Raw genomic sequence first — 18,528 nt, 5'->3', positions numbered from 1 at the left:
GAGGATGAAAACAGGCTAGCACTTTTCCTAAGGATCAAATCTCATACTCCACCAAAGTCTTACCGAAAGTCTTGGGTGCAGAGGAGCAACAGAGAGGGCAGGTGGGTACGCAGTGTTGGCTGCCCAAGGGACAAAAGCTACAGGAAAACTTTACAAACGCTTTAATAGATCAGCCTGTTGGGTGACACCATCCTCCTCCTTCTGAAGGACACAGCTTGTGCAGCCTCTGCCCCTCAGACTCTGAGCAAGAGCTAAAAACATTCTGAGGGATTGCAGTTGCAGCTCTGGATGGCTAAATTCAGCTGTACCGTATCAGTGTAACTGGAAACGTTGTTCCACTTTGGATTTTATCCACATCAGCTACTACCACGTAACAAATAATTACTCCTCTCTTTCAGCTTGGTGTAGACAGAGCAGAACAAAATGAAACATCAGAAAATAATAGGAGAATAAAAAACATCTCTTAAATTGATTTTACAAACAAGTTTTATTGTTACAAAAAAAGAAAAAAACCCCAAACAAACCAAACCCCCTGCCCCCCCATGACCTCACAGCAGGGTTCCCAAATTCAATTGCTGTGTTATTTTAAATTGAATACTTATGAACTTCTGATTCTTGCACTTTAAAACTTCTTGATTACTTTATCTCAGCCTGAAGGACTCAACATTATTGTAACTCAAGGCATAGCACCAAAATGTAGGACCTGCCTGACATCCAGTCAAGGTAATTCTGAGGATTAATCAGGATGTTTGACTCCAGAGATTTTGTGCACATTGGCTGAGCAACTGATTATGGCTGTGCTACAAATGAGGAAGACTATACATCATATAGCTTCCCAGACAGCCCATGATGTATTCTGCCTCAGGAAATTCAGTGTGCATATTACTTCACAGCTTGGATTCCAGTTTCTCACAGAAGTGACCTCCATGCTCTGGAATTATTTGAGAAGTTTGTGGCACTCAGAAAGCATCTTGTTTTACAATCATGGTAAAATTCAAGCATATGAGCATATTGTTTTCAGAATCATCAGAGAATCCTTGTACAACAACACTATAATAGCCCTAAAACAAACACCAAAAAAAAAAAAAAGACAATTAGTGCACAATACCACCTGCTCTTGTCTAAGTGGCTTCTTGGAATGGTTTTGGTGACTTCTGATAGAATTGGAAAAGACAGATTCCCATCAGGGACTGTTTTCATGGGTGAAGTCAAGTATATGAGTGCATGAAAATAAAAGTGTTCGACTTTCTTCTCATGGCCGGAGTACTCAGGAATAGCATTTCCTGGTCTAGCACAGACCCATCAGGGAGTGTCAGGTCTACCATAAGTTTCTCATCTATAGGAGGACAGCTGATGGCAGAGGATGCTCCTGTCCATTACCAGCTCTGGGACTACAAGAGGTGTTGGACTGGATGGAGTCCAATACTGTTGGATGCCCAGGAGTTAAGGGGGATGGTGGAGATTTTGGACCAATAGGAACTCTTTAGTGACATTTTTAGGGATTAATGGGGATGATAAGGGCCTTGGAAAAGCTCAGTCAGCTGATGAGTCAGTTGGAAGAGAATGGCTTAACCTGAGGACTGGTGCTGCCCCTGTGTTTAACAGTGGAGCATTGCTTTTACTTTTTGGAGATTGCTATCCCTCTTCAAATCTTTGAAAATGGTTCCATGGAGTAAGAGAGCAGCACATGAAGAGAATGTAAAATAAAGAATGAAGTGGGAAGAAGGAATATGAATGGATCTACTCAAACAGTTAAAAGGAAAGAGAATAATTTACCAAACAAATTGGAATAATTAAGGTGACATTAATTGATTACTTTGGTCTTTTCTTTTATAAAATAAAGGAGGAATGATAGAGGAATATAACCTTAGAACAGCTAGCATTTCAGAGACGCTATCATTTTAGTGTCATCACTTCTATTATAAGAAAGCTTTCTGACATTTCTGTTTTCTACAGTTTGGGTGAACATCTCTCTCCAGAAAAAAATATACCTGTAAGTATGTTATTTTACTATTATTACTTCTTTATACGAAACATTGAAAAGTACCTTTGGAAACTTTATTCTTGAGCCTTTAATGTCAAATGCTGATACAAGTGTTTCTGAAAAACAGAGATAATTATAATACAAGGAGTTACTTAACCATAAAGCCATCAATCAGACTGCCTAAATAACTTCAAAGCAATATGGCATATCTCTCAGCAGCAGTTGCCAATGTCCTTTACTCTTTCACTGATAAAGCCCTCACCTGGTTCTTCTCTCAGAGCTCTGGCTATTTGTTGAAACCTCGTTAGAAAATAGAAATTAACCACAGTGCTCCGGCACCATCTCCTCCAAACACATCCTACTGTGATAAATCCAGTAATTTAACTTGTAATAGTAGTTCACTTGAATGGTAACTGAAGTGAGCTGATAATGATTTTTAGAGAAAAGAAAACAGACTGTATTTTGACCTCCTTGCAGGTCTTTTTTGGCCTTTAGTCTGCTTGAATTCTCTGAATCTGGGCCTGTGTCATTTTAATTCTTCTTAGCCCCTGCCAAGGGATTGACTCGACTCCATAAAAAAAAAAGAAAAGAAAGAAAGAAAAACAACAACAACAAAAAAATAACAGCATCACACCTGGGTGTAGAAAATCTCTTAAAAAAGATGTCCAAACACATATCTAAATAAACCTTGTTCTGGATATTAGTAGTGCCCACATCACCTCTCAAGTTTCCTGTTCAGTCCAGTCAAGTGCAATCTTTCCATCTCATTTTAGAGACGTTTACAATAAGTGTCATAATGAGATGAAGGATATTAGTAGTCCTCATTTATGTAGATGGAAATTGCAGTACAAGGAAGTTAAAATATGGATTTTGGACATTTTCTACTTCAGTGGGGTTCTGGCACTGGAGAATTGCCTGCTCTGAGGTCTGCTTCCTGCCAAGCAAGGTCTAGATTGTGGAGATAAAAATCTGTTTGCATAGGTTGGTTGCACCATGTATTTTCACACCAACCTCCTTTCAGTGTTCCGCACACTGAGTATTCATCATCAGCTCCGCTGCAGAGGAGTTCTTTCCAGAAGAGTGCTTTGGCACCATCATACCAGACATTGAAGACAACCTTCAAAAAGTGGATGTCACTTCCTAGTTAAAACATTGCAAGTAAGAAAATGGTAACTGGTGGGGAGGAAAAGCATATATGGAGACACGTCATTTAGATAAAAACTAGATTTTTCCAAAATACTGTACTTTTGTAAGACTCCCCCGAAACTAAAAAGGTATATATCTTGAAAACTGCTACTTCCAGAAAAAAAAAAAAAAAAAGAAAAAGAAGCTATTTTTGTTTTTAACAATAATCACAACAAAAATTAGTCTTAAAAAGTATTTGGGAGAACAATTTTCTGGTTTAATTTCTTCAGTAAGGAAAAGATAGTTCACTCAGCTCCACAGCTAACCTAAACAAGTGCTCAAAAGAAGACCTTAGTTTGAAGCAGGTGTTGCAAACAATAATGAATGCATCAAAAAGATGTCTTTCTAGGGAAGCAAACCTACTGCAGAAGTATGATATATTATGAAGGTCCCAAACATTCATTAGCTGAGCTTGATGGATTGAAGCTGGGTTTGAAGACCATAGTTAGGTTTGCACACAAAATCCAGTACCAACATGCATATTCTTCGTACAAGTCCTGCCATATTTAGATGGCCTGATGATACTCTCTTTCCTTTAAAAGGCTTGGATCTTCTCCAGGCCAGAAGATCAAAATGCACATAGACCTAAACTGTCACAGATTTGCATGTACAGTGACAGTCTGTATGCAGGGCTCTGGTAACTGCTCCAAGTAAAACTCAAACGCATTTTCACAAATCATCATTTCTGTCCATTGCTGTAGTTTATCCATTCCATTTTTAATCCCAGAAACCAATTTCCAAAATCACTTGGCATTTAGAATGAAGTGTCAGTTTTTCAGTTGTATTTAATTTTTAGCATTTCCAGAATATATTTGCCTGGTTAAGAGAGACTCACTTGGAATCCAGGTAAGAGCAGCCTTCCAGACAGATTTGTTCATCGTGCTGCAAGGTGTCAGATTAAACATGAAAGCATGAGCCGTAGAATCTACAGAAAAAAAGCATTTCACATTGATAGTGTGAATAGGCTTCTCCATAAAAATAATAAGAATATTATACACACAGTTATACACACAAAACCCACATACATATTTTTAAATGTATTTAATATAAGGTATATGATATCAAATAGTCCATATATGTGGTAAATATTAAATATGTATTTTAAATTATATTATTAATTATTTTTAGATTTAGAGGACAAAACCAGTATCATATTTCTTTAAGTAAAAAGGGAAGTCAATTTTTGGTTGATGATATTTTGCACAAAAAAGACAAGAGACAAAAGAACCATTATTTCTCTTTTGAAGATACACAAACTTTTCATGAGCACTAAACTAAATGGTCTTCTACTGAAAATATCCCCACTTATGCTAATCATGCTGACAACAGCTAAAAATGTTTTTCGTGCACCAGCATATTTTCCAGGATAATGTAAATGAACTTTTGAGTAGATTTGCTATGTGAGTGACCTTCCTTGCATTTTTAAAATACACAAAATATCAGTCCATGACACAGACATGGCCAGAAGGGACACACTATGCTGTCTCAGAGCCTGATTGGTACCCCAGCTTGAGAGAATGTCACATTCTTTCTTTTTTTCTACATAATTCAAGCTTTTCATTGTAACATACTGGTTAACTCAATAGGCATAATTTATACAAGAGAGTACTGCTGAAACAAGTTTAAATCCATTATCTTCTAACATTTCCTGAACGAAAACATGCCTGTATGAGAATAAAATTCTCTCTCTCCTAGCTGCTAGAATCAGCATTGTAGTAAGATTTATGTCTATGAAATAAAATTCTTATAACAGAGTGATTAGTAACAGATATATACTTTTTATTTTTCTATATTCCTCAAAGAAACAAATTTGAAAGAAAATTCACAGTACCTCAGACTACAGTAATTATCATGCATAATTAAGAGAAGAATTACCTATTTTTTACTTACCACAAAAAGCATAGGACATTTCAAGATCTGGTGACGTACAAATGAATTCACTGACTCCAGGGGTGAATAAAATGCAAAAAAAGAGTCCAAACATGGTTACTTTTTTTTTTGCTTAGTGTTCGATGGTATAAAACTTTGTTTGGGAGAAAGAGGAAGAAAATTCAGCACAGTCATCGTCAGTCACATGTCTTCAGGGAAAGTTCTGTTATTTATCAAATTCTCTGCAACCTTTGTTAATCCTACTGCAACATGGCCAGTTATCATCACACTATATTTTGTTAAGAAGAATAATTCCTGCTTTTGTTGTTACATTTTACCCAGACAATGCAGATCAAACCAAGAGTGAAAAATGAAAGAGAAAACTATACGAAATGAGGAAGTGAAAGGACACTATGACTACCAGAAGCACGTAAAGAGCAAGTTTAGTTGACTCATCAGGTGTAAGATTTTTAAAGGCATCATTTCAAACACAGAGTTTCCTGCACATATTAAAGAAGAGAAAAATATGTAACTGATGAAAAATAAGTCCATTCTTTTATTTTTATGGTAGTCAGTACCTCTCACTGGTTTTCATAATAGATTTCTTACAAAGCTCACCGTACTTTAAGAATATGCCAGAAATCTGGAGGAATGTAATTAGATGATGTATTACAAATGGAGCTGAATGCAACCATCTGACATTATTGAGTAGAACCTCTCTTGTCCTGCATGATGCCAGACACCACCTTCAAAGCTGTATCTACCACAGTTAAACAAGTTGGAACAAATTCAAAAATTGGTACAATTACAACTGATAATTCCCATATCTGACTCCCAGAGTCTCTCTGCTGCCTTCTCCCAGACTTCTCCACAGTCTCTGCTGGAGAAGCAGCACTGTGTGGTTTGCCCAGAGCACAGAGCCATGCACAGGGGACACCAAACGTGAGTCAATGACTGGCAAAAGCTGTCCAGTTTTACTGGCATGTTTCTGTAAGAGCACAGAATCTGTCACAACTGAAGGTACCTTACAACCTCATTTTACCCTGTGTTGCTGAAAACACTCCAGGTCACAGATCTTGATACCCAAGTTTGTAACACCAAAACAAAAACCTCTTAAAGCACTTTTGCTATTAGATACATATAATTATTTCTGTCCATTAGTGAATTACACAAAAAATAACACATTTTCCTGTGTCAGCTATATCAATCCTGTGGACTAAACAGGTTCAGCTCTTACTGCACAAACCCAGCAGTGCTAACAGCTAGCCCCAGCTAGTCCCAACTACAGGAACAGATCAAATTAAGCCTAATAACTCATTCAAGAGAGCACAACCCCCTCTGACTGACAGGAAATACAACTAATTTTTTTTCTCTTGCTATAATAAAATATGGAAATCTACTGAATTTAAAGGAAGAATGACTTACAGAAATTAAGCAAATAATTTTCTCACAAGTTACCTTCTTGTCTGTGTATATATCTGCTGACTTGTCTTAGATCAGAAACTGTATTTATTTTTTTAAGAAAAGAAGCAATACATGAAATAGACAGGTATTTGAGTTTGTTTCCTGCTAAGTGGGAAACTCAGTAAAAATTACAACACATATAACTTAATCAATCAACTTAATCAATTGTTCTGACTCTCTCCATTCCCCATCGCAATGCCTAAAAGCTTTTATTCTCACAAATTCTGTGCATATTAGGTTAATATTTTACATATTAGAAAGGTAAGGTAGCAAAAGATTAAGAAATTGTTTTTCAGAAGTCTGAACATGTAAGACAAAAGATAATTTAGGAATAATGATGTGTAAAAAAACCATGACTGATTGTGCCCAGAGATGGGGGTAGCTTCTAGATTAATTAAGGGAGGTGAAAATTGAATTAAAGGTGCCTGAAAGTACCAACAAATGAGCTACTGTAATAATTCACAAAATAAGATAAAAAAAATTAAATTTAATGCAGCTAGAGAATTCTCTTCAGTATTTCCAAATCTTTCTATAGACCACAGGAAAAGTCCTACTGGCCTGACAGAGTTCAAAATTTTAAGAAATTTACAGTATTTGGCTTTTAGGTGGGAATTCAAAATTATATAACTTTCCTGACAGATTTCCAGAGTACATACATCACACACAGATTTTTGCTGCTGTTTAACAGGATGCTATAAAACATATAAGTTCTTTGAGATCATAGCAATAACACAGTTCTGTTTCAAGGTGGACAAATTTTGTAAGACATGCAGCGAAATTGAAATAAATCAGGAAGGCTGTAATAGTTGGCAAAAAGAAATGAAGCAGTGAGACAGTCACAAAGGAGCAGTGAAGCAACAACTAAAGAAGAGCTACCTTTTGCACGTACAGCAAAAAAAATATTCCTTTCAACCACAAAGCCATGACCAGTGGTGTGAAGGAGTTTAATCCATGAGAAGCCAAGCCAGGCTCTCTGCTGAGTCTTCTGTGGCTCCAATAGATTTAGGACAAGTCCCAGGTCAGTGTGAAGCGGGCAGGAGGTGGCACTGACCGTACCCCACTGATATACAAGATTTCCCAGCTGAACACCTGGCCCTCTGTGGCCAGACTTGCTGCTGCTCAAAGCGTTGGGTGGCTGATGCACTCATGGGCAGAGTGGAAAGAGCACTGCAGATTGGCAAGATTTTACATAAAACTCCCTTAATATAAACGAAGACAAACTCTCCGCTGACTTGACTTTCTAGACCTGGTTCAAGCATAGGTGTTTTTTTCAGATACTTGCTGCAGAAAAGTCATAGATGAGGAATGAGTCCCCCCTGGTGGCTCGGACAGACAGACACATGCAAAAACCTCCTGCTCCTTCCTTACTGCACTTCTATTGCACAGGTCAGGACTATTCCAATGCTTTAAAAAGTCAGGGTAAGAAAGCTCAGTTTAAAAGGACCTGGCTGGCTAAATGGGAAAGCAGGAACAATAATACTACTGGTATCACAGCTAAAAAAATCTTTTTGACCATGATTATAAAGCCTACAACATTGACTGGTGTGTTTGCTCAAATTGTCATTAAATCAAAATAACCTAAATTATTTTTAAATATTTCCAGAAAATTCCATTTTAAATGCTTGTGGTTTTTCATGCCAACATTGATGCTATTCATAGAGGTGATCTTTTGTGATGACCACTAAAGTCCCAAACTAGTGCACTAACGGTGTGAGGAGTCTGATCTGTTCCTTTTAAGTCAGTACGAGGATCACTGTAGATTATAAAGTTCTATAATTTTACTAAATCCTCTTCCTTTACAATAATCTTTTGCTTATATATTCCTATCCAGAAGGAAGGTGAAAAAGAAAGAGAAATGGAAAGAGGTACACAATATTACTTCACTGAGGATTTGTCAGTGAAATACTTTGTTTATTTCAAAATGCTTTGCAAGTGTATTCAGTAGGAACCAGGTTTCATATCCAATTAACAGTACATAAATTCAAGTCTAAAGAATTTAGAACTTCATACCTATGACTTTTAATTTTTTTATATCTGAGATGCTGAGAATAGAAGTTTATTCCAAGTTTCCTCACTGATTTATGGTTAAAATCCTAAAAATAATTAATGATATTTTTATCTTCTTTCTCAATGCATCCAAAAAGTGCTTTACTTACTGGCGAATTCTTTTCAAAATAATCACTTTGTATTTGGATTGTTGGCTGCATGTGAGTACATTGACCACAAGAAGTCTAAATCTGTCAGTAAAATCTCCCTCAGAAAAGAGGAAGATAGACATGCTCATATATATAATTTATAATATACGTGATCATAATATCCCATCACAGAAAAATAAATAACAGTACACCAGTATAGCAGGGGAAAGTACTCCATTTCAAAGTGTTAGTCAGACAGAATTAAAGATTATGTCATAACTTTTGGCATGTAACAAAATTTCACTTTAATAGAAAACTCTTCTAAGATGTTAACCACATTTATTAAATAAAGAGGCAATAATAATTTTCCTTGCAGGACCATTTGTGAGTTTTTGAAGTAGATTGTTTTGTACCTGGAAGCAGACATTTATTCCTTCTGATTCTGGGCTTAGGCTTGATGCTGAAGGCACTATAACATATAGAGGCTTTATACAAGGCATAAGACTGCATTCACAAAATAAAAACACACTCAACTATCAGCATGAATGGAAAACTGCAGACTCTTCTCAAATCCCCTCACTCGATCTTTGAAAATGTTTATAGTGGAAGTTGAAAGTCATGCCCAGGGATGCAATAAAGAGGTAGAGGATTTATTTCCTCTACAGGCAACTGATGAAGTGCTTGAGAGTGCCATGGGAGTGCAAACCAAGAACAGTGCACTGGCACATATCCAGTGGTGAGTTGGTAGCATTTGAGTAAGAAACCAAGGAGTTTTTGAAATATAGAAAAAAGGCTGTGCATTACTCTATGTTTTGTTAAATACTGTATGAACTTTGGTTTGATTTGAATATATGACATTAAACCACTGGAGACTATTAAAATACAGCAAATACGTACCAGGTGGTATGGCTTTCCTGTGCAAACAATTATGTTTGATATAACTCCCTGCCTCTTGCCAGTAGCTTTATGGTTTATTCTTTGCAAGCCAAGTTTAGGACTAAAGCTTACAGTTGTATTCTAAAGTATTCATTAAACTATTAAAATTGTCAAAAAGAAGAGAAATCAGAGAATGAAGGGATAAGAAAGGGATGTGTCCTACCTGAGGCTCAAAGTAACCACAGCACAGCAACACCGTCCACCCTGGAATTCTAGAGAGGGAGACAGCTGGACATATTTTGTGGCTGTCTGCTCTTGTTCTCTGTTATTTCTTGCTTAAAATAGCTTCTTGCTGAGATCTGTGTAGCTCTGGGATAATCTCATTATAATGGATCCAACTCATAGCTAAGCACACTTGTCCCATTTCTCATGCAGGCTGCAGCCGGCTATGCTGTACATGGGGGAATGAAGAAATCCATGGTATGAGACATGAAGAAATTTGTGGTATGGCCACAGAACTACAGAGCAACCAAATTACAGCGGTTCACCAAGTTTCCACCCTATTAAGTTATACTGAGCAGTTGTAATAATTCACGTCTGCTCTTAATTTTTACAGCACAAAAAGCTTTCCATGAAGTTTCCATCACCTAAATTAAGCCCTCATGGTACCATGCAAAAAATTTACGGATTTTATTCATCTGTGCCAATGTGGCGACTTTGGTTTGTAATAAAGCAAGCTCCAGTCACATTAGTTACCTTTTAATTCTGGAGTGTGGTTAAGAGTGTGAAGTACCTCAGAGCTTTAAAGATTTCTCTTTGAAGTATCAAAAAGGGATAATTTTTTCATCAAAAATTTTTACGTTTGCAAGAAAAGGATGAGGGTTGTGGGATAATTTAATTTAAAAAATAACTTTAAAGAATGACAAGCAGCTTTGTACTTTATAATTAAGAACAGATAGGGACTAATGAATAATAATGTGGACAAAGCCAAAAACTTGAGAAAGCAAGAGGGTTACTAGGAAGAAAGTAGCATGTAGTCAAAGACTGAAAAGAAAAATTTGCACATATCCTGACTGTTCGTCAAAGAGTAAAAATTAAAAAAAACCAGTCATCTATGACCTTTTGTGGAAGCTTTTAAGGCTGGAAGGGGATAGGAAGAATGTGTCTAGGAAGGAGGCTTCAGTAATTTCATACAGAATCACAGAATTAACAAGGTTGGAAAAGACCTCTGAAATCACTGAGTCCAAGCTATGGCCAAACACCACTGTATCAACTAGACCAGGGCACTGAGTGCCATGTCCAGTCTTTCCTTGAAGACCTCCAGGGACAGTGACTCCAGCACTTCCCTGGGCAGCCTGTTCCAATGTCTAATCACCCCTTCTATGAAGAAATTCCACCTGATGTCCAACCTGAACCTCCCCTGGCACAGCTTGAGGCCATTTCCTCTCATCTTGTCGCTGGCTGCCTGGGAGATCAGTGACCCCCCTCTGGCTACAACCTCCTCTCAGATAAGGTTCCCCTGAGCCTCCTTTTCTCCAGCCTAAACAATCCCAGCTTCTTCAGCTGCTCCTCACAGGACTTACCCTCTAGACCCTTCACCATCTTTATTGCTCTTCTCTGGACGTGCTCCAGCACCTCAGTGTCCTCCCAGAATCAAAGGGGCCCAGACTGAACACAGTACATGAGGTGTGGCCTTACCAGTGCCAGGTAAAGGGGGGCAATCACTGCCCTAGTCCTGCTGGCCACACCATTGCTGATACACTGATACATTCCTGCTCTTCATACCAGATTGAGTGAAACTGGGACCAGGGTAAGACGTGCCCAGCTGCTATGGACAAGTGATTGGTTGGTCCTGAAAAGGCTGCTGGATCTGTCAGCCTTCAGTGTAGGTGTTGCCCTGCAAATAAGACAGTTTGTAAATCACTTATTTCAGAAAACTGGGCTCCTATATCAGTATTTCCTTCAGAACCTCCACATGTACAAGCACATTCTCTAGATCTCATAAATCATTTCTTCCATGTCATGTACAAGTTACCTACACCCAGATAAATGTCAACACCTTCCAGGGAGAAAATGTTAGCAGGCAGTAATACTTCTGTACTTAGTACTGGTTTTCACCAGGTGTATGAAACTGAAGAAAAATACACTAGAAGAAAACAGTAGTTCATGTAATTAATAGGGTGGTTAAACAGACATGGGACTAACAGACTTTGGGAATTACCTGATTGTAATTTGTTTACTGAAACACTTCCACCACAGTTGATTCTCTTGCAGGATTTCTTAGTAGCAAGAGGGCGTGTCCTGATTTACACGCATTTTCTACTGTAGAAGGACACCAAGTATTTTAGAGCTTCCCACCTGGAAACGCACACAATGAGCTGCAAAAATAAATACAGACTGCTCAGAACCCAGAGCAAAGAAGAAACACATCCTGAAGTCTTTTTGGATTACAATTCCCTTCCTTTATTTTGATTCTAATGTGAATAACTGCTCTCAACAATTCCAGGGATCCAAACCAGTCACACATGTGAAAGTGTACTCAAATCCTGGTTCATTTTTGGGCCCCTCACCACACAAAGGACATTGAGGTGTTGAGTGTGTGCAGAGAAGGGCAGTGAAGCTGCTGAAGGGTCTGGAGCGCATGTCTTAGGTGGAACAGCTCAGGGAACTGGGGTTGTTCAGTCTGGAGAAAAGGAGGCTCAGGGGTGATCTTATCACTCTCTACAACCTGAAAGCAGGTTTCAGCAAGGTGGGGATCTGTCTCTTCTGCCCAGTAATAAGCAATAGGACAAGAGGAAACAGCGTCAAGTTGCACCAGGGCACATTTAGCCTGGATATTAGGAAAGACTTCTTCATTGAAAGGGCTGTCATGCATTGGCACAGGCTCCCTGGGGAAGTGCCAGTCCTCATGCCAGAAAGGTATTTAAAAGATACATAAATGTGGCACTTAAGGACATGGTTCAGTGGTGGACTTGGCTGTGCTGGGTTAATGGTTGGAGTCAATGATCTTGGAGGTCTTTTTCAACCAAAATGGTCCTACAATTCCAAGTATACAATCTAAGTGTAGCAGCTCACAAAGCAGAAGCAGGTGGAATAGTCTCTTCAGTAAGTCTGGTCTTCTCTTTTCCTAATATAAAAGAACTATCCCATTATTTTCAAGTTGCACACTGGAAGTATTAAATATTTTTTCTGAAATTACATCCCAAGCAGAATTATCACCTACCTTCTGGTAGAATTCTGAATTCTTTATTATTTTTAATCATCTGTGTGTCAGAAAGCCACCTACCAGCTTCACTTGCTTTTCACTACCAGAAGAAATAATATTTATATTCCATAGATATAAGACATAGATAGCCACTAGCATGGAGATATCTTACTCTTGCTGCTTAATTCTGAATAGTTCAAATCTCAAATTTAGAAATGAAAACTATTCGCAGTCAGAAGTAAAAAGATGAGGATTTTGATATTGCCTATGAAGTACATAAATGATTTGTGGGCGTTTCCTTTACTTTCTCCAGCAAACTCTATTTCCTGTTCTCCCCAAATTTGTCACAGGAAGATCAAGCCAATTTAATTTTCAATGCAAGCACCAAAAGGAGTGAATGTGTCAGACATGGAAAGATTACTTATAACTAGGTGCAAAACGTAATTTCAATGAGGACAAGCAGCACAACCAGGTGACCAGAACTGCTTGTTCAATATAATTTGAACCGCAAATGTTCAGTATAATTTTATGAAAAATTTCCTACCCTTGGAATGATACTGGCTTAATGAGACTCTACCAGGCTTTTAAAATTATAGTTGTGCCAATACAAAAAATCTGCCTCAAAAATATTGGGATGGGACAATTTGCTTTTTAATTACTAACCATAAGTACATTGAGGACAGTCAGAACAAGAACATTCAAAACCCTGGTTTAGTATCATCTGTGGTGTCATCCTACAAAAGGAAATTGAAATAATAGTATTGGAAGATATTTTGACTTTTAAATACAGCTTTTCAGCTGTAATTTAGGAAACAGCTTGAAAGTTAGCTACAATTTTTTTATTTGCAGGATCAGGATGACTAGCAGCAAGCATCAGATTTTTTTATTACAAAGGGTACTGCTAACACGAAAGGATTAATTTTAATTTTGGGGTTTTTTTTCAATTCAGTAATTTTTATGTCTCAAAATTTTAGGCCCTTCATTCTTCAAAAACAAGTATCTGTCAGTTTATGTGCCTTGGGCTAAAAAATTTAAATTCAACCTCTACACACTTGAGGCAGATGAACCAGTTTAGTACCACAAAAAGACTGGATCCCCTTTTTAGTCGAGTGAAAGGTGGGTTTCTTCACAGTGCTTAAAATCAAGAGGTATGTTCTTTATAGGCATAATTGCTTCCCCACTTTACATAAAAATTGACAGAATGCATTTTAGCCATTAGTTGCTAGAATTTTCTTTGTCGATTCAAATACAGCATTTCTTGTCAGTGGGATGCTCGCAGAGCAAATTTTATGCCATGATGCTTTCCCATGCCCAAGAAGAAAGGCTTCTTGGTCTCCACCTTTGGGGACAGGGCTGCTTGGAATGGGACTTTAGTTTAAGAAACCTGAGAGTAGCTTTAACTGGCCAAAACTTCCTGCTCTATATATACACAGCCATTCTCCCCATATTCTTCTCTCCTTTGGGAGGAGGTTGTAGTAGGAACTCACAATAGTACCCGTCTGCTTTCCAGAGACTGCTCCTGGCTACTGATGGTCTCACAAAGGGAAGGGAAAGCCACGTTCACTCCCTTTATACCATCACCAGCAGTGACAAAATCCCAGTATTTTTAGATTAAGTACAATTAATATTTAAGGCTTATCATCTTAACTACATACTTGAGAGGTACTGAGTGTTGATGACTTGTCTATCATGAATGGCTTATTTTGACATGGAGATGGTGAGACTGCCACACAGCTCATGTGTTTTACAGTTCTTTGGAGAACTAACAACAAAAATAAAACCAAGAATAATCAAGCAAAAGACAGGGCTAAGCATCTCCTTTTTTTACTGTATTTTATGTAATTAATACTAAAGAATCTTCACACTGCTTGTAATATTTTTTAAAAAGTGTCTCTTTTTATACATTCCAAAACGCATATGAAAACGCCAGCTATGTGATACTTAGCAAGTGTAATAGATTTTTACATTCTTTCACATATATAGTACTGCATTATGGACAATGATACTGATATTATCTTCAAATTATTTCCTTTCATCAGCTTCCTTTACCTCCTCTAAATCCTCAAATTTAAAAAATGAGGATTTGTCATAGCCCATGAGGTGGTTATAATCCTGAGGATTTGGGAAAAGTGTAGGATTAACAAGCATTGATTTTGTTTTAGCATAAAATGTTGTAAACATCTTGGTGATGTCTGGAATCTTTACATCTTTCTGATGGAAAACAGTCACTTTTTCTGCCAAGATGGCATTATAGGTAATGGCTGTGTAGGTGTCCACTTCATCTTTATAATAGAGCCGGATCACATAACCTTTTGTAAGGATATGCAAAGTAACCGGAGTTACAAATGTAAAAATCCCGATCAACCCATAAAAGGCAGCTTGGACAAGCAGACTTTCCACTCCAATACCACTTTTCAGCATGATGTAGGGCATCATGAACAGGTTGAATATGCTGGTGGTGTAAGAGAAAAACTTCACACCTGCATAAAAGAAAACAAAGAAAATGAAAGTTAACACTTATGAGCAAAACCTTCTCTACAATTATATATATTTTGCTACCACATAACAATGCCATTACTTGAACTGATGAACTTACTGAAAACCCCTTTCCTTTTTTTTAAGCTCATGGACAAACTGTTAAAAACCCAACCCTGTCTTGTTGCCACTGTTCTGTTTGTACTTTCATGCTGGGTTTATCAAAGCTGACTCTATTTCTCTGATGCAGTCAGCTATTAGCTGTCATGCACACATATGAGGTTTTTACTTCACAGGCACAAAAATGATATCTAACGAGACCTGACTCCGTTCATGGACACATAATGGTGCTCATTGAAGAGATGGCAGACAGGGAATCTCTCTCTTCATCAACAACTAATCGACATTCAGCATGTATTACAAAGAAGCCAGCTTGGCCACCATGCATAAAGCCTGGGTTACTAAATATTAACAAGTACTCCCCACCCATTCTGCATGTGGCTTGAAAGACAGTAGCCAGTGCTGTGGACCACCCACAGTGCTTAAGTCACCGAGAAAAGCAGGACCCCAAGATGCTGTGACAAATAAATATGTTAGGACACATTTAAAAAATGTGTTATCAGAAAACATCCAATGACTTTACTTTTCAGTAGCTCTTTGTGACATTAACTGGCCAAAGAAAGATTTGCAAAGTCTCATTACAGATGCAGCATTTGATCATAGTGCCTGCCTGCCTGGAAAGCATTTCAGGAACACTTCCAAGCACACAGAATGCAAACACCAGTTATAGCTCATCTTTGTTGCTCACTGGGTTGGATAAGACACCCCAAGCACTGCAAGGGAAGGCTGAGGGGTTACAGAGATTACCAGAGAACCCTGCACACCCAAGCAGAGAAATAGAAACCAGGCACCACCACTACCACCTCTGTTTGTTTTGATGTACGTATGATCCAGACTTTGGCAAACTTGGAAAGGAGAACACTCACTTTTAATGTTCCATTTTAAAGTTACTAAATACTGTTAAAACTACAACAACAAAAAAAGGCAATATAAACCACTTTAAGTCACATACCCAACACTGCCTTTGCCAAATTTCCTTTATAAACTAATCTTCCATGTTCTGGGTGATCGTGAGGGGAGGATGTGCTGAGGCTGCGAATAGCCACACCTTGAAAAGATGTAACCTGAAAGATGAAACCAGTACAGGGCTAAGGAACATCAGTACTATACCTTACATCCACCTATCCATCCACATCCACACTTGCATATGTGTATATACTCACACAAAGCTTCTCCTTGCCCTGAACCCATCCCCAGCACTTCAAACTAGGGATTAAAGCTGTTACACTCCAAAGCATGCCAAAAACTCCAACTAATATGCTGCCTGTTTTAATAACTTCCCATGTAAATATCCCAAATTAGCATTAAATATTTGCAACCCCATTACTGATAATTGAGACAGCAATCACTTTACACACACCTTTGCAGGGAGACATTTATGGTACCCATGATCATCACAGCTATGTTTGATCACAGAATAACAGAATGGCCTGGGCTGAACTGGGCCTTAAAGATCATCCAGTTCCAACAGCCCTGTTGCAGAAAGGAACACCTTCCACTCCACCAGTTTGCTCCAAGCTCCACCCAGGCCAGCCTTAAACACCTTGAGGGCTGGGGCATCCACAGCTTTTCTGGGCAACCTATTCCAGCGCCTCACCACCCTCACGGAAAATATTTTTTTTTCCTAATATCTTAGATTAGCTAAATAGCTTCCTTTACATTAGTTATACCTACTCTCAGTTATAATCCATTCCCCACTTTCTGGCACTTCACGCCCTTGTAAAAAGTCTGTTTTCCCTACACGACTTTCTTGTAGGCTCCCTTCAGGTACTAGAAAGCCACAGTTAGGTCATCCCGAAGCCTTCTCTCCTCCAGGCTGAACAAACGCAATTCTCCCAATTTTTCATTGTAGGAGAGGTGCTACATGCCTCCAGTCATTTTGGTGGACTCCTCTGGACTCGCTCCAGCAGGTCGATGGGGGCCCCAGAGCTGGACAAAGGCCTAACAGGAGGTGCGCCCTGAGGAGCACCTCGCTTTCCTCCTCAAAATCCCCTATGGGCAAAACCGCGAATCCCAAGGCCGCCGCCCTTTCCCCGGGGAGGGGAAACACTCCCCCGTTCCCACACACAGTCCCCACAGCCCCCACACAGAACCTGTCGGGGCCTCGCGGCGGCAGCGACCAGAGCGGCCCGGTGGCGGCAGGCGGGGTGCGCGGCGCTCCGCAGCCATGCGGAGGCGGAGGCGCGGCGGCAGGCGGTGGGGACGGCGGGGGCGGCGGCCCGGAGCAGCAGCAGCTGCAGCATGGCGGGGCCGCGGCCGCACCGGGGACACGGCGGGCGGGGTTACACCGACAGCCACCGCCGCGCCGCCGCCACGCCGCGCTTTGGTTCCGCCCGCGGGAAGACTCCGGCCGGCTCCGCGGCGCCCCCGTCAGCATCTTCCGTACGCCGCTCAGCCGCAGAATCCCAAAATTAACTGGGCTGGAAAACATCTTTGAGCCATCGAGTCCAATCTGTGGCCCAGCACCACCACGTCACCTAGACCATGGCATTAGCTGCCACATTAAAGCATCCCTTAAACAACCCCCAGAGATGGTGACTCCACCACCTCTCTGGGCAGTCCATTCCAATGTCTAACACTCCTTCTGTGAAGACATTCCTCCTGATGTCCAACCTGAATCTTCCCTGGGGCAGCTTGAGGCCATTGCTTCATGTCCTCTCGTCAGCTGCCTGGGAGAAGAGGCCAACCCCAACTATTATTGTAATTTCAGATTGTCGTAGAGAGATGTAAAGTTTTCACTGAGCCTTCTCTTCTACAGGCTCAGCTCCCTCAGGTGCTGCTCACAAGACTCGTGTGCCAGAACCTTTACCCAGCTTCGTTACCCTCCTCTGGACAGCCTCCAGCTGCACTCGATGCCGTGCGTTAACTGAGAGGCCCAGAACTGTTAAGAATAATTAGAGGATTGTTCCATGTTACTGTTTGTAAACCCCTTATTTACCTTATACCCCTGTCCCAGGCTTACTTACCTTGTACCCCTGTTGCAAATTTCTGTACCCCCTATTTCTTGTTCCTTGTTCAGCCAGGCCCTGCCCCCTCTCCCAAGTTGCTGTACCCTGTGTTTCTTGTTCTGTGTTCAGCCAGGCCCTGCCCCCACTACTCCTAAACTCCCACATGGCAACATTGTACCCCTGCCCCAAGTTGCTGTACCGTGTTCAGTTGGGCCCTGAGGAGGAGGATGACATAAAGACTTTTATGTAAACGATAGAAACCAGAGA

At 39.7% G+C, this 18,528-nt stretch overlaps 2 protein-coding genes across 6 annotated transcripts; both read right to left on the bottom strand.

The window, feature by feature from the left end:
- Positions 1–468: 468 nt before the first annotated feature.
- Positions 469–14,040, bottom strand: LY96 (lymphocyte antigen 96). Of its 4 annotated transcripts, XM_033512300.1 has the most exons (9): positions 11,735–14,040; positions 11,097–11,410; positions 9,737–9,964; positions 7,379–7,669; positions 5,060–5,192; positions 4,005–4,094; positions 2,996–3,124; positions 2,048–2,100; positions 469–1,061 (listed from the first exon to the last, which is right to left on the bottom strand). In XM_033512300.1, exons 5-9 carry the CDS (start codon positions 5,151–5,153, stop codon positions 960–962), a joined length of 468 nt encoding a protein of 155 aa, XP_033368191.1. In that variant the 5' UTR covers positions 5,154–5,192; positions 7,379–7,669; positions 9,737–9,964; positions 11,097–11,410; positions 11,735–14,040; the 3' UTR covers positions 469–959. The 4 variants fall into 4 exon arrangements, with proteins under 4 accessions (XP_033368191.1, XP_033368192.1, XP_033368193.1 ...); XM_033512301.1 differs by lacking the exon at positions 7,379–7,669; XM_033512302.1 differs by lacking the exon at positions 7,379–7,669 and having other exon boundaries at positions 5,060–5,113.
- Positions 14,041–14,438: 398 nt separating this feature from the next.
- Positions 14,439–18,441, bottom strand: TMEM70 (transmembrane protein 70). Of its 2 annotated transcripts, none has more exons than XM_015618255.2 (3): positions 18,280–18,441; positions 16,266–16,377; positions 14,439–15,198 (listed from the first exon to the last, which is right to left on the bottom strand). In XM_015618255.2, the coding sequence occupies exons 1-3, from the start codon at positions 18,424–18,426 to the stop codon at positions 14,741–14,743; spliced, it is 717 nt and encodes a 238-aa protein (XP_015473741.1). In that variant the 5' UTR covers positions 18,427–18,441; the 3' UTR covers positions 14,439–14,740. The 2 variants fall into 2 exon arrangements, with proteins under 2 accessions (XP_015473741.1, XP_015473740.1); XM_015618254.2 differs by lacking the exon at positions 18,280–18,441 and adding an exon at positions 17,407–17,571.
- Positions 18,442–18,528: the final 87 nt, after the last annotated feature.

Source organism: Parus major, chromosome 2 (assembly GCF_001522545.3).
Source record: "Parus major isolate Abel chromosome 2, Parus_major1.1, whole genome shotgun sequence".
Classification (NCBI taxonomy): domain Eukaryota; kingdom Metazoa; phylum Chordata; class Aves; order Passeriformes; family Paridae; genus Parus; species Parus major.
Note: the sequence above shows the minus strand (reverse complement) of the source record. Positions and strands in the feature narration are given on the sequence as shown.

What these genes read in the sequence shown, in the direction of transcription:
- LY96 (XM_033512300.1), bottom strand. Translation starts at nt 5,153, where the DNA reads ATGTTTGGACTCTTTTTTTGCATTTTATTCACCCCTGGAGTCAGTGAA. An exon ending in TGCTCTTACCTGGATTCCAA is followed by an intron (nt 3,125 to 4,004) that starts GTGAGTCTCTCT and finishes TGTTTTAACTAG; the next exon opens with GAAGTGACATCCACTTTTTG. An exon ending in GTGCGGAACACTGAAAGGAG is followed by an intron (nt 2,101 to 2,995) that starts GTTGGTGTGAAA and finishes TCTGTTTTTCAG; the next exon opens with AAACACTTGTATCAGCATTT.
- TMEM70 (XM_015618254.2), bottom strand. Translation starts at nt 17,556, where the DNA reads ATGCTGCAGCTGCTGCTGCTCCGGGCCGCCGCCCCCGCCGTCCCCACC. An exon ending in CCGCCGCGAGGCCCCGACAG is followed by an intron (nt 16,378 to 17,406) that starts GTTCTGTGTGGG and finishes TTCATCTTTCAG; the next exon opens with GTTACATCTTTTCAAGGTGT. An exon ending in TTTGGCAAAGGCAGTGTTGG is followed by an intron (nt 15,199 to 16,265) that starts GTATGTGACTTA and finishes TCTTTTATGCAG; the next exon opens with GTGTGAAGTTTTTCTCTTAC.